Here is a 13879-nt window from a genome sequence, read left to right as displayed (position 1 = left end):
GACTTGGTTCTAGACCCGCCACCCTGGCTGAAGGCCCTCCTACCTGCCCCGAGGGGAAAGGCGGAAGTTCTGGCAGTTAAAGAGGCCAGAAAGGAGAGGGCACGCGGTCCGTTGGGACGCCAGTGTTGCCGGACTCCAATCTCCGAGAATCTGAGAGACCTAATTAATCTTTTAGACTCTGTTCTTTTTACTCATCAGCCCACCTGAGATGACTGCCAACAGTTGCTTAAGGTGCTCTTCACAACGGAGGAAAGAGAAAGGATTCAGGGGGAGGCTCGGAAGCTGGTTCCGGGGGAGGACGGCAGACCTACTACAAACCCGCCAACCATCGACCAAACTTTTCCCCTTGAACAGCCGCTTTGGGACTACAATGAGGCTGAAGGTAGGGAGCGTCTCCGGGTCTACCGCCAGACTCTGATGGCCGGTCTCCGTATGGCGGTGCAAAAGCCGACCAATTTGGCCAAGGTAGGAGATGTTCGTCAGGGGCCAGAGAGCCCGGCAGCATACTTAGAGAGGATCATAGAGGCCTTCCGGCAGTACACCCCCATAGATCCCACAATGGAGGAGAGTAAGGCAGCTGTTATGATGGCGTTTGTCAATCAGGCGGCCCCGACATTAGGCGCAAGGTGCAGAGAATAGATAGATTGAGCGAGAAGACTGCAGGACCTGTTAAAAGTGGCAGAGAAGGTCTATAACAATAGAGAGACGCTAGAAGAGAGGTTAGAGAGGATCAGGATAGAAGATAAAAAATTCCAAGCTGGGGAAGCACAGAAAACAAACAGAGATGGCTAAAATCTTGCTAGCCGCCACAAGAGGGGGGCAGATAGGGTCAGAGGATAGGGAACGGCCCTGGCGGGAAAGGCTAGGCAAGGATCAATGTGCCAATTGCAAAGAGCATGGACACTGGGCCTGAGAGTGCCCCAAAAGAAAGGGGGGTGAAGACTTGGAGGTCCTGAAAAAGTCATGGTTGCAGGACAGGTGATAGACGAATAGGGAAGATGGGGTTCGGTCCCCCTCCCCAAACCTAGGGTAACTTTGCAAGTGGAGGGGTACCCAGTCAGCTTCCTCATAAATACAGGAGCAGAACATTTGGTACTAACGGAAGACACAGGAAAATTGTCCAGTAAGACCAGTTGGGTGCAGGGGGCAACAGGAGCCAAACTATATCGGTGGACCACGTGGCAGAGATTGGATTTAGGTTCAGGACAAATGAGTCACGCCTTTATGGTCATCCCTGAGTGCTCCACGCCGCTACTGGGAAGAGACATTCTTACCAAGCTTAAGGCTCAAATTCATTTTGAAGAAGAGGGAGTAATAATAACTGATAATAAAGGCAATCTCATCAACAGCCCCCGGGTCACTCAGATCCTGACCCTGACACAGGCAGATGAATATAGACTGTACTAGCCCACAAAAAGCAGAGAGGAAGGCATGGAGCAATGGCTCTGTGTATTTCCCATGGTGTGGGCTGAGACAGGGGGCACAGGATGGGCAAAACACCAGCCGCCTCTTTACGTTGAGTTAAAACCCGGAGCCGAGCCAGCCCAAGTCAGACAGTACCCCATGTCCCAGAAAGGCAGAGTGGGAATTACGTCCCACATTCAGAGACTCCTGGACAGTGGGATTCTCCGAAAATGCCAGTCGGCCTGGAACACCCCCGTTGCCGGTGAAGAAACTGGCGGGGTAAGGACTATAGGCCTGTGCAAGACCTCAGGGAAGTCAATGCAAGGGCCCTGGATATCCACCCTACAGTCCCTAACCCCTATACTCTGTTGAGCTCTCTCTCTCCCATGCTGTCTTGGTATACCATCCTAGACCTAAAGGATGCCTTCTTTAGCCTGGCGGTGGTGACATGCAGCCAGGAAATTTTCGCCTTTGAGTGGCAGGATGACAAAGAGGAATTCATGGGCAGCTGATGTAGAGGAGACTGCCCCAGGGGTTTCAAAACTCGCCTACCCTGTTCAATGAGGCCCTCCATGATGACCTTGGGTTTTCGGAAAAGGCTCGACCTCTGTATGAAGGGTGTAGGGCGGGGCAAGCATGGGAGTGGACTGTGCAAATGGAAGACGCTTTTCAGGCCCTGAGGGCAGCCATGCTGGAAGCCCCGGCCCTAGCACTCCCTGATCCTACAAAAGAGTTTCACCTGTTCATAGACGAGAAGAGGGGAAATAGTCAAGGGAGTACTCACGCAGGCCCTGGGACCCTGGAAGAGACCGGTGGCGTACTTGTCAAAAAAAAACTAGATCTGGTGGTGGTGGGGTGGCCAGTGTGTTTGCAAATTATCGCGGCCAGGGCCCTGTTGGTCAAAGATGCTGATAAGCTCACCCTAGGGCAGCGGCTGCAGATCACCACCCTGCACGCCATAGAGGGGGTTCTGAAGCAGCCACCGGGATGGTGGATCACAAATGCGAGGCTGACTCATTACCAAGGACTTTTGCTGGACGCACCCTGCATCGAGTTCCGGGCCCCTGCCGCCTTGAATCTGGCTACGCTTCTGCCAACCCCCGATGCAGCCGCACCTGAACGTGATTGCCTTGAGATCCTAGCCGAGACCCAGACGACCCGTAGAGACTTGAAGGATCGCCCCCTTCCAGGTAGCGACCTGACCTGGTTCACGGACGGAAGCAGTTTCATCCGGGACGGACGCAGGTACACAGGGGCGGCCATAGTAGATGACCAAGGTAAACTTATCTGGGCGGCACGCCTTCTGCAAGGGACATCTGCTCAGAAGGCAGAACTAATAGCACTGACGGAGGCTCTTAGCCGGGCCCGAGGAAAAAGGCTGACGGTGTACACTGACAGCTGCTTTGCCTTTGGGACCGGGCACATACATAGGGCCCTCTACAGGGAAAGGGGCTTCATCATGGCAGAGGGAAAGAAAATTAAGCACATGCCTGAAATACTCCACCTACTAGAGGCTGTTTTGCTGCCAAAGGCAGTAGCGGTAGTCCATACCCCGGGACACCAGAGCGGGGATTCCGTGAAAGCACGGGGCAATCGGAGAGCAGACGCTGAAGCTAAAAAGTCTGCAGAAGACACTCCGCAGCCAAACATCCTGCACCTTAGCCTGCCACCCCCAGGCATGGGACGGTTGCCTCCTCTGCTGGACTATTCCAGTGTAGATGAGGTCTGGGCCTCAGAGCAGCTACGTGAAGATGGCTGGTTGCGGGATGAAGGGCATCGCCTAATAGTGCCAGAACTCTTAGGATGCCACCTGTTAGAACACCTGCATCAGACCACACATCTAGGGAAGAGAAAGATGCTGCAACTGCTGGACACTGCTCAACTAAGGTTCAAGTCACAAGGACGGGTTCCAGATGACATCGTCAAAAGTTGCCGAGCCTGTCAGGTCATGCAGCCGGGGAGGACCAGAGGGACCCATGCAGGTACGAGGGAAAGGGGGAGGCAGCCAGGACTATTTTAGGAAGTGGATTTCAGAGGTCAAGCCTAAAAAATATGGGTACCAATATTTACTGGTCATAGTAGATACGTTTTCCAGATGGATAGAAGCCTTCCCTACGAAAGGAGAAACAGCTTTGACAGTAGCTAAGAAAATATTAAAAGAAATAGTCCCCAGGTATGGACTGCCGAAAGGGATAAGATCAAATAATAGACCTGTGTTTATCTGTCAGGTTAGTCAAGGGCTGGCCCAGGCTATGGGGATAGATTGAAAATTACATTGTGCATATAATCCCCAGAGCTCTGGACAGGTAGAGCTAATAAATAGAACAATAAAGGAGACCCTGACTAAATTGGCCCTGGAGACTGGCGGAGACTGGGTGACCCTCCTTCCCTTCGCCCTGTTCCGAGCCCGGAACACCCCTTATCACTGGGGTTTAACCCCTTTTGAAATCATATATGGCACACCCCCTCCTGTAGTTCCTAGGATGAGCTCTGAGGCTCTTCTGGGACATCCCAAAGAAGTGTTGCAAGCGGTGCAGGCTCTGCAACGTGTCCACAGTCAAGTATGGCCGGGCCTCCGTGCTATCTACGGGCCTGAGGAGGAGGGTGCCGGACACCGTTTCACCCACACCAGCAGGGGATTGGGTGTGGGTGAAACGGCATAACAACAGAACCCTTGAGCCGAGGTGGAAGGGCCCCTATCAAATTATTCTTGTTACCCCCCACTGCTCTTAAGGTCGATAGAATAGTAGCGACCTGGATACACCACTCCCACGTGAGACCTGCTAATAAAAAGACCAGGAGCGGTGCCAGGACCAGTGGAAAGCAATTGCAGACCCGAGGAATCCTCTGAAGACCAGACCTGACCCGCGTGGCGGTGACAGCCCAGGACTGCTGACCCAGACTTGGACTGGGGTTGTGGCATCTAAAGATTGAACTGGGTGACAACATGGACGGGTCGCGGTGGGGGTTGGTTGTTGTGTTTTTGGGATGTTGTGTTTTTGGTCTAATGTTTTTGGGATGGAGATCTACAGCTATACTTACCGCCTCGAACCCCCACCAACCCCATAACCTTACATGGGTCTAAAGATTACTGTATAATGGTGTTAGTGTTCCCAAAAATAATATACCACACTGAGGAGACAATGTATGAGGGCATAGTAGGGCGAAGAGTCACCAACCTAATTTTTAAAAGAGAAAGAGAGCCCTTCACAGCCATAACCCTGGCTACTCTTTTGGCTTAGGGGCAATAGGAGCAGGAACTAGTATCTCTTCTCTGGCAATGCAGCAAAGAGGGTTTAATACTCTGAGGACAGCTGTTGATGAAGATATTGCAAGGATAGAAGACTCAATTTCACACCTAAAAAAGTCACTAACCTCCCTATCCGAGGTAGTGCTCCAGAACCAGAGGGGGTTAGATCTAGTATTCCTCCAGCAAGGAGGACTGTGTGCTGCCCTCAAAGAAAAATGTTGTTTTTATGCAGACCATACGGGAGTTGTTAGAGAATCTATAGCTAAGGTCAGGGAAGGGCTTGCCTGCCGCAAACGGGAATATGAACAGCAAGCAAGTTGGTTTGAGTCTTGGCTTAACAGTTCCCCCTGGTTAACAACGCTACTATCCACCCTACTAGGCCCACTCATTATGCTAATCTTAGTCCTTACTTTCGCGCCATGTATAATTAATAGACTAGTAGCTTTTATAAAAAAACGGATAAACACTGTCCAGCTACTAGTATTGCAACAACAATATCAGCAGCTATGGTCAAGTGCTATAGAACTAGAGCACCTAAGAGACCTTGAGGACGAGCAAGAGTGCTCGTCTGCTACCTAGAGAAAGGGGGGAATGTAGGGCAGAGGAATTCTTCCAATTGTCGGGAATTTACTTGGGTGGGGCAATGAGCTAACCGCAAACCTTTGCTTCTGGTCATTACTTGCTTGCTACACCGCTGTAAGGGGAATTATGGGATGAGGTCATTGAAGCACGGGCAACTGGCCTCTCAGGCAATAGAGGGCAACCAACCCGCCAATTATTTCAAAAGGCAATAGTGGGCAACCAATCATTTTAAAGGTCAACGCATGATCCTTGCGTAGTCGGCTTGTGCGCAGCTTGTGCACCATGGGGATAAAAGGCATGCCGTTGTTCCGGTCGGGGTCCTTGCCTATGAGAGTGGCCGCTGCGTTGGTGCTCTGGGGCTTGGACCCTGGCTAGCCAGAAAATAAACCTCCTCTTGTGTGATTGCATCCTCGATGTCTCTGCTTTTCTGTCCGGTGGGGCTGTGGAAGGTCAGTCCCTAACAACTAAAAGTAACAAACACTGCAAATTAATTGAGGAAGTCATTTCGTATCTCTGAGTCTCTGTTCCTTTCTCTATTGAATGGAAAAACAATGCCCACTATAATTACTTTAAAAAGAAATTTTCTTAAGGTGGGTAGTAGATAAATGCAAACTTAGAAAATCTGACAGCATTGTAAAACACAAAATGATGGTATTGGAACTAAAAACTACAATTAATACAATTAATTAACTAATCCCCGAACAAAGCAGGAAACAAAACTTAAAATCTGTTTTTAAAAGGGCTTTTCTTTCTTCAATATTCTCAAAGGGCTATTAATGGTCACGTAATTAACTCAAATGAAGGAGAAAAAGAAGGGAAAGGAAAGTTGGCTCAACATTTCCTGACAATGGTGGAGAGGGTTAGGTGAGGCTGACAAGAGAGTTCACTGATTAGCAATGGCAATCTGAAGCTTGGCAACTTAGTTTTCATATGCCTGCAACTTTCTCCTTATGGACTCCATTTCTCTCCAAAAAGTATGTCCAAGAACATTATCAGGATCCCCATTCTCACCATTCTTTTTAAATGACTGAAGACATTTCCATTAATGACTATTTAGGACTCCAGAATTAAGATTTACATCCATGCCAAGAAGTGCTAAAATATAAAAGGCGGAGACAGAAGGCTGGATATGGAGGAAGGGAGATATAGGAGGAAAGGAAAGAGAGAGGGAGGATAAGAGATGGGAAAAGAAAAAAAGGGCTAGGCAGGGAGAGGTATAGGAAGAGGAAGTGGCAGAAAGACAGACAAGAGGATCAGAGAAACCAACCTGCATGTCCTTTGGATGTACTTCCTATCCCAAGTGTCCTGGGGGGGGGAGGGCACTTGCTTCAGGGAATGTGACCTTGACTACCAAGAAGGGACAACAAAAATGACAAGTCCATTTTTCAAACCCTGCAAATGAACCAAGTAGTTGGCTGCTTTCAGCACTGACCTTTCCACTATGGAGCTTGTTTAATATTTAGTTGACTCTGTGTTGACCAATGAGGCTTCACCAAAAGGAACTTCTAAAAACTACCATACATGCATATAGAAAGAAATGTGTATAAAACAGTGATCAATGTTATTTCAAAGCTATAATTCCAGTTTCAGATTTCTTTTTCATTCAAAATAAAAATGCTAGCCGAGCGCGGTGGCTCATGCCTGTAATCCTAGCTCTCTGGGAGGCCGAAGCGGGCGGATTGCTCGAGGTCAGGATTTCGAAACCAGCCTGAGCAAGAGCAAGACCCCGTCTCTACTATAAATAGAAAGAAATTAATTGGCCAACTAATATATATACAAAAAAAAAAAAATTAGCCGGGCATGGTGGGGAATGCCTGTAGTCCCAGCTACTCGGGAGGCTGAGGCAGGAGGATTGCTTGAGCCAGGAGTTTGAGGTTGCTGTGAGCTAGGCTGATGCCATGGCACTCACTCTAGCCTGGGCAACAAAGCGAGACTCTGTCTCAAAAAAAATAAATAAATAAAAATAAAAATGCTAGAGTCAACACTTACATGATGTAAAAGAGAAGCAGTAATAAAAACTTCATACTTTTTCTCTTCTTTTTTATAATGTCCTATAAACCTATGGCCTTTATCAGGAGTAACCAACATAGGACTTTCTTTCTAAATAATAAGACTATAGTCTATACATGTATATTATTTATGATGAGAAAAATCAACCACAATAGCTAGAGCCACAGTGAAGTTTATGAAACTGAGCTGGCAGCATTTTGTAAAGTTGTGAAAATGGTTACAATGTTCAGGGGAGAAATGATACATGAAATTTAAAAAATACATACAGCAACCGGACTTAATCCAGATTAAGCAGTTTGGACTTTATCTCTGGCAACAGAAGCATTGTTGAGGGAATTTTCACAGCACAGTGCCAAAATCAAAAAGGATGTTTCAGAAAGATAAAACTAGTAGAAACAAATAAGATGTTTTGCAGGTCTAAGAGCGAAATGATGGGCAGAGGGACGGAGAAGGGCCTGAATGCCACAGACCACACTTGTGATGACTGGGCTGAAATACAAGGGTATAGTAGAAAACAGAGATGGATTCAAGAAAGCCTTAACAAGGAAGAATTTCTAGGACCTTCAGCCTGGTGACTAATCACTGACTAATACTGGGGGAGCAAAGTAGAAGAGACAAAGAAAAACAGAAAATGAGAGGGAGGAATATGAAATTATTTCCAGGGCAACAGAGAAAATGATGGCACCATTAATAGACACAGAGGTACAAGTGACATCTCTTGGAGAAAAAGAATTCATTTTTAGTCAAACTGAGCTAAGATGGGCTGCCCAAGTAGAAAGGATCCACAGGCCTGGCCACTGGAATATCAAGGTAGAGCTCTACTTTTAGATCTAAGATACAGCCTGGACAGAGTTTTATTTAAAAGGCTTTCTTGGCCAGGCATGGTGGCTCATTCCTATAATCTCAGCAGTTTGGGAGGCTGAGGTGGGAGGACTGCTTGGGGCCAGCAGTTTGAGACCAGGCTGGGCTACATAGCAAGACCCCGTCCCTACAAAAATAAAAAAGAAATTAGCTAGGTGTGGTGCCCCCTCTCCCCAGTAGTACTATGTTAGCCAGCCTGGGTGACACAGAAAGAACCTTTCTCAAAAAAAAAAAAAAAAAAGGCCAGGCGCAGTGGCTCACGCCTGTAATCCTAGCACTCTGGAAGGCCGAGGCGGGCGAATTGCTCGAGGTCAGGAGTTCGAAACCAGCCTGAGCAAGAGCGAGACCCTGTCTCTACTATAAATAGAAAGAAATTAATTGGCCAACTAATATATATATAAAAAATTAGCCGGGCATGGTGGCGCATGCCTGTAGTCCCAGCTACTCGAGAGGCTGAGGCAGGAGGATTGCTTGAGCCCAGGAGTTTGAGGTTGCTGTGAGCTAGGCTGACGCCATGGCACTCACTCTAGCCTGGGCAACAAAGCGAGACTCTGTCTCAAAAAAAAAAAAAAAGCTTTCCAGGTATTGCAAAAATGAAGTACATCAAGTTAGGACTGAGAACCTTGGAGAACTGTACAATATAACATATTTTTGAAGAAATAAGGAAACTGTTTAATTACTTTCTTAAAAAAATTCAATATCTGAATTACAAAACAAGTGGGATTTGAATTTTACATCCTGTCCTTTGATCCCTCTCCTGCCTTCTACCCCACACCAACTACTCAAACAACTAAAGATTGTAAACTCTTCTGCCTCAGTTTCTTCATCTATAAGAATGAGTTTATCTGCTTCTCCCTACTTCCTCTGCTGGTTTGGGCTATAAAATGAAAGGACATACAAGTAAAAGTAAATAGGTTTACCAATGTAAGACATCATTATTATAATTAAACCCAGGATGCAATTTTTAATTTCTCCAATTAGTCTCCACAAGAAAAACATAATTTTAATTCTTGGCATGCATATGATCTTTAAATTTTATGTGAGTTTAACACTATAGTCACCATAAATTAATGCTTACAAGAAAAATATGGAATGCTAATTTTTATTATTCATAATTTTTAAAATCACTCTTCTTATGAATTCTTACTTCAAACCTAAGACTCATTTTGGGAGGGATTTTTTTTGAGGGGGCACCTTAACATTTTTGCTTAATACTTTATTTTTTCTTTTCTTTAATAATATTGATTTATTAATTTTCACAATAAGAAATAATTCAATAATTTTTTAGAACAAAAAAATAAGACATAAAACAATTTTACAGCTTGCCTAAGGTACCTGGACTCCTAAACTGAAGAAATGGTAGAAGCAGACTTCATAACCATTCATTGCTTCCTCACTAATCCTTCTTCCCTGAGAAGAAAGGAACTCTTTAATTAGGAAAAACTTTTATTGTGTGGGTTTTTTTTTTCCTTTAGAAATTTATGATAACACCAAATAACAGCAACAATAAATCCTACTGGTAATATTATAAATGGTATCCCATGCACCTTGGATTCCAGTGCTTATTAAATTTAAAAGTGCCCTTTCACAAAGTTCAGCATAATTTTACATTAATCTTTACTAAATCTGAAAAGCTTAGTAAATAGAAACCTTTGTTTATATATATTATTTCAGTTTTTTTAAAAAAAAATATTGAAGTTGGTTTCCAGTTTTTAAGTTAGGCTATACCTAGGGAGCTCCCTAGTCTATCAGTAACAAAGTTGCTGACAAAGATTTCAAAATATTATAGGAAACCAAACCCAAGTCCAATCTTACCTTACCATTGAAGGCTCATGGATGAGGCCATGTAAACATGTGAGCCTATGTAAATGTGTGAACTTAAGAGTATTTTCAATAATCATAGTGACAAAATTAGCCACCATGCCTTGTAACCAACAATAGTATCAACAATAGTTCAACATTACTGAATTTTCCATGTAAAAACATTTAAAGTTTATCAGTTTGCCATGTATCTTTACACTAACCTAAGAGGAGTGACAAAGAATTAACAGCAACATTTGCAAAACACTCCATCAACTTTGATGGAGTTGGCATCAAGAGTAAATGTTAGGCCAGGCCCGGTGGCTAACGCCTGTAATCCTAGCTCTCTGGGAGGCCGAGGCGGGCGGATTGCTCGAGGTCGGGAGTTCTAAACCAGCCTGAGCAAGAGCAAGACCCCGTCTCTACTATAAATAGAAAGAAACTAATTGGCCAACTAATATATATATAAAAAATTAGCCGGGCATGGTGGCTCATGCTTGTAGTCCCAGCTACATGGGAGGCTGAGACAGAAGGATCGCTTGAGCCCAGGAGTTTGAGGTTGCTGTGAGCTAGGCTGACGCCATGGCACTCACTCTAGCCTAGGCAACAAAGCGAGACTCTGTCTCAAAAAAAAAAAAAAAAGAGTAAATGTTAACTCTTGACAAAAGATACATATTTTCAAAATCATGAGAATTTCTGTACAAATTAAATCTAAAAGTGCACCCTTGGGAGCAACTAAAATGTTCTCTATCTTAAAGGTATACATTTAAAAATATCTGTAGCAAAATATTTTTAAAAGATAAGGTTGACTAAAACAATCAAATCAAATGTGAAGGTGGTAAATGTACCCTAAAATTAATGATTATTTTTATCATTTTGGAAAATCTGTGTTCTGGCCTCACAGAAAGCTCTGTAACTGGAAACAACAAAACCAAATTTGCTGTATAAAATAATGTCTAGTTTCCACTAACTGCAGCCAATTTATGTATTGCCACAAGGGTTGTTACCAAAATGAATCATATCCAGCAACATTCAGAAAAATGCTGTGAAGACTAAATTCTGCTGTATGTTCTAATAGTAATAGAAAAATATTTAGATATTTTTCTCAAAGTAGATATTTTTGTAGTGGAAAAGTGGTCTTATCCAAGTACAGACTATCAAAATTATTCTCTACCCCTACAAAAGGATATCTTGCAGAGAAAATATAGAAACAAAAATATGTTGTTAAATAATTTTAAGAGCTTAGAAGGAACCCTAAGAACGGCTTCTTTCTTAAAAACAAGATTAAAACATCCAGTGAACTCTCCTTAAATCAGTATTTCTAATGCTAATTTGGGGGTGGGGTGGTGAGAATGATGTCAGCGTTCAGTAGAGTCAGAGACAACTTTTAATCCAATAATGACTATAACCATTACAAATCCTGCCTGACAGTCTCTGAAAGATAGAACATTGGCAATTCGAAAACATAACTGAATTATTAAATACTACAGTATTCAAATGGCCTGCAGTGAGTGAAAACTTAGCAAACACCCTTGTTCTTTCTGAACAATGACCTAAATAGCGAATCACTATAAAAAGAACAGATGACACATTCAATTCATCCGTTCAACCTCAAATGTGCAAAGGTCTGAGAGTCCCAGAGATAAAGCACAATGAAATTAACACAATACGGTCATTTTCAGTCATGAGAATGTGTGGAAAAGGAGTAAGTGAGAAGAAAGTGAATCAGAGAGGCGGAAAGAGTGGGGGAGGGCTTGTTTAGGGAAAACGAACAGGACGGGCATTAAGTCGGTGAAGCAGAGAAAGACTACTGGGAAGGCTAACTGCTATCGGAGAAAAAGAAGTTTGGAGATGAAACCGACCCAGTCCCGGACACTGGCAGAGGCAGCAAAGAGTCCAGCAGAACCAGCCTTTGTTGATTTCCCACTTTTCCCGAATGTTACGCACAGGTCAGCTTCAGAGCCCGCCCTCAGCCCGCAACCCATTTTAGGAGGTGCGGAGCGGGGTGGAACTGGGCGAAGGGTGCCTAGGGGAGTTCACTTCCCCACGTACTCCCTCCACCCAAGACACAAACCCCCGGCGTGGCGGGACGGGCGGGCGCTGGAACGTGCCCCGGGTCAGTGCGGGCGGGGAGACGCGGGTGGGCGCGCGGCGGGGCAGGGGCCGAGTCGCGTCCCGGCCACTTACGAGGACGCGCTGGGCACGAAGAAGTCCACCGCGAAGCCGAAGTAGCTCCCCTCCGGGCCGGAGTACTCGGCAGGACTGTCCACGTCCAGGTTGAAGGCGCCGCACAGAGGTAGCAGGAGTCCGTGGAGAAGCAGCAGGAGGCGGCGGGGGCGAAAGCGCAGCCGCCGCCCGGGCGGAGGAGCCATCGCCCAGGCGCGCGGGACGCCGAGCCCGCAGCGGCGGCCGCCCCTCCGACCGGGCGCCTGGTGCCCGCGGCCCGCCGCCTGCGCGCGCCCGAACTTGCCGCCGCCGGCTTCCCGGCGAGCCCGGGCCGGCGCCGCGGGAGGCAGGCGGGCTGAGCCCCGGAGCGGCCGGCGGAGGAGCGGGCGCGGGGCGCGGGGCGGGGACAGCAGCGCGGCGGCCCCGCTTCGCTCTCGCTCGGCTGCTGGACGCGGCGTCCGAGCCAGCGACTGCCGGGGCGAGCGCCGCACCTCCGGCCGGGGAGCAGCCGGCGCCGTGGGAGGAGGCGGGGAGGAGGAGCCGCCCCTGGAGGCCGAGCCGCGGAGCCGAAGGAGGAAGTGGGGGAGGAGAGCCGTCCTTCCACCGGGGAGAGCCGGGCGCACTTCCGTGCGCGCTGTCGCCGCCTGTCCCGAGACCCGGGAACCCGCGCCGAGGCCCAGACGCCCAGAGTGGGGCCCGCCGCGGCGCTCCGGGACGCGGCCCTCGACGGGGCACCGGGACCTGGGTGGGGGCAAGGGGGTGAGGCGTCCCAATCCGCCGGCGGCCACACGAGTGGCGAGGGCAGCCCAGGTTCCCTGGCCCGGCCGGGATCCTGAGCGACTTTTGTTTAACAATGAGGAAAGCTTTATCCGCTTCTCGTGTTTCTGCTGCTTAGCCTGGCAGACTCTCACCCACGAAACTCTGTAATTAATGGTTGTTTTCCTCTCCACACCATCCCACACACAAACACTGAACTTAATTATAAACTTCCAGAATGCCAGCACAGCCTCTTCCAAGCGAGCTGTGTTAAAGTTGAAGAGAGCACAGGCGAGGCAAAGAATTGGCAGTAATCGTTTTAAATCAAGTCAGAATAGTCAAAGTCTTAATCCTAGTTAGCTGGAGTTGTATGGCTTCGGAAAACTAATTCGTTGATTTAGGACATGTGGGTAGACATATAATTGTAGAGCTGGAAGAAGAAATGCGCAGCATTGAAATAAGGCCCCTTGCGGCTGGCCTGCTGATGGTGTGTGCCACCAAGCCCTGACTGCACGGAACCAAGTGAGAGAGGTCCGTGAGGACAAGGAGCCTTGACCTTTTTCTTTGTATTCGCCTTTCCTAGCAGCTTGCCAAGCAGACAGTGACCAGTCAATAAAATGTTAAATCAATGAATGAATAGCAGATGAAATGATGAGTAAACTTTGCTCATAGAAGTGACTCTCCTATACTGTGTATTATGTGCTAAATAATTTGGTGAACAAGATAAAGTATACGTGTATTGTGTGGACCTTAACAACTTACAAGTACTGGAACGATAATTTCGGACTATTTTCCCAAAGTAACTATGAAAACTCAATCACAATATACAGTAATCTAATAACTATTAAATAATCCTGTGTAGGGATATGTATATAAATTAAAATGAAATGCCTAATTTAAATTTATAATACTTAATTGCATTAAATACTTTTATTTTAAATGTGAGTAAAAGATATGCAGCAAAACCTCTGGCATGTTTCGCAAGCCATGGTCCAGCAACTGCCTAAAAGAAATTACTGATTGAGAGAGAAAATCTTACGCAAATACTTA

At 46.6% G+C, this 13879-nt stretch overlaps 1 protein-coding gene across 2 annotated transcripts in view; it reads right to left on the bottom strand.

Moving 5' to 3' along the window:
* Nucleotides 1–12538, bottom strand: part of ITGAV (integrin subunit alpha V) — an 89980-nt gene extending 77442 nt beyond the window's left edge. The window contains exon 1 of one of the 2 annotated variants that reach the window (XM_012779480.3): nucleotides 12095–12538. In XM_012779480.3, the coding sequence (XP_012634934.1) occupies nucleotides 12095–12279 (185 nt within the window). In that variant the 5' untranslated portion in view covers nucleotides 12280–12538. The remainder of the gene's footprint in view (nucleotides 1–12094) is intronic. The other variant, XM_012779481.2, reaches the window with a different exon arrangement.
* Between the last annotated feature and the right edge of the window lie 1341 nt (nucleotides 12539–13879).

Source organism: Microcebus murinus, chromosome 8, assembly GCF_040939455.1.
Source record: "Microcebus murinus isolate Inina chromosome 8, M.murinus_Inina_mat1.0, whole genome shotgun sequence".
Taxonomy (NCBI): domain Eukaryota; kingdom Metazoa; phylum Chordata; class Mammalia; order Primates; family Cheirogaleidae; genus Microcebus; species Microcebus murinus.
The sequence above is the reverse complement of the archived record's forward strand: the minus strand, read 5'-3'. Positions and strand labels throughout refer to the sequence as shown.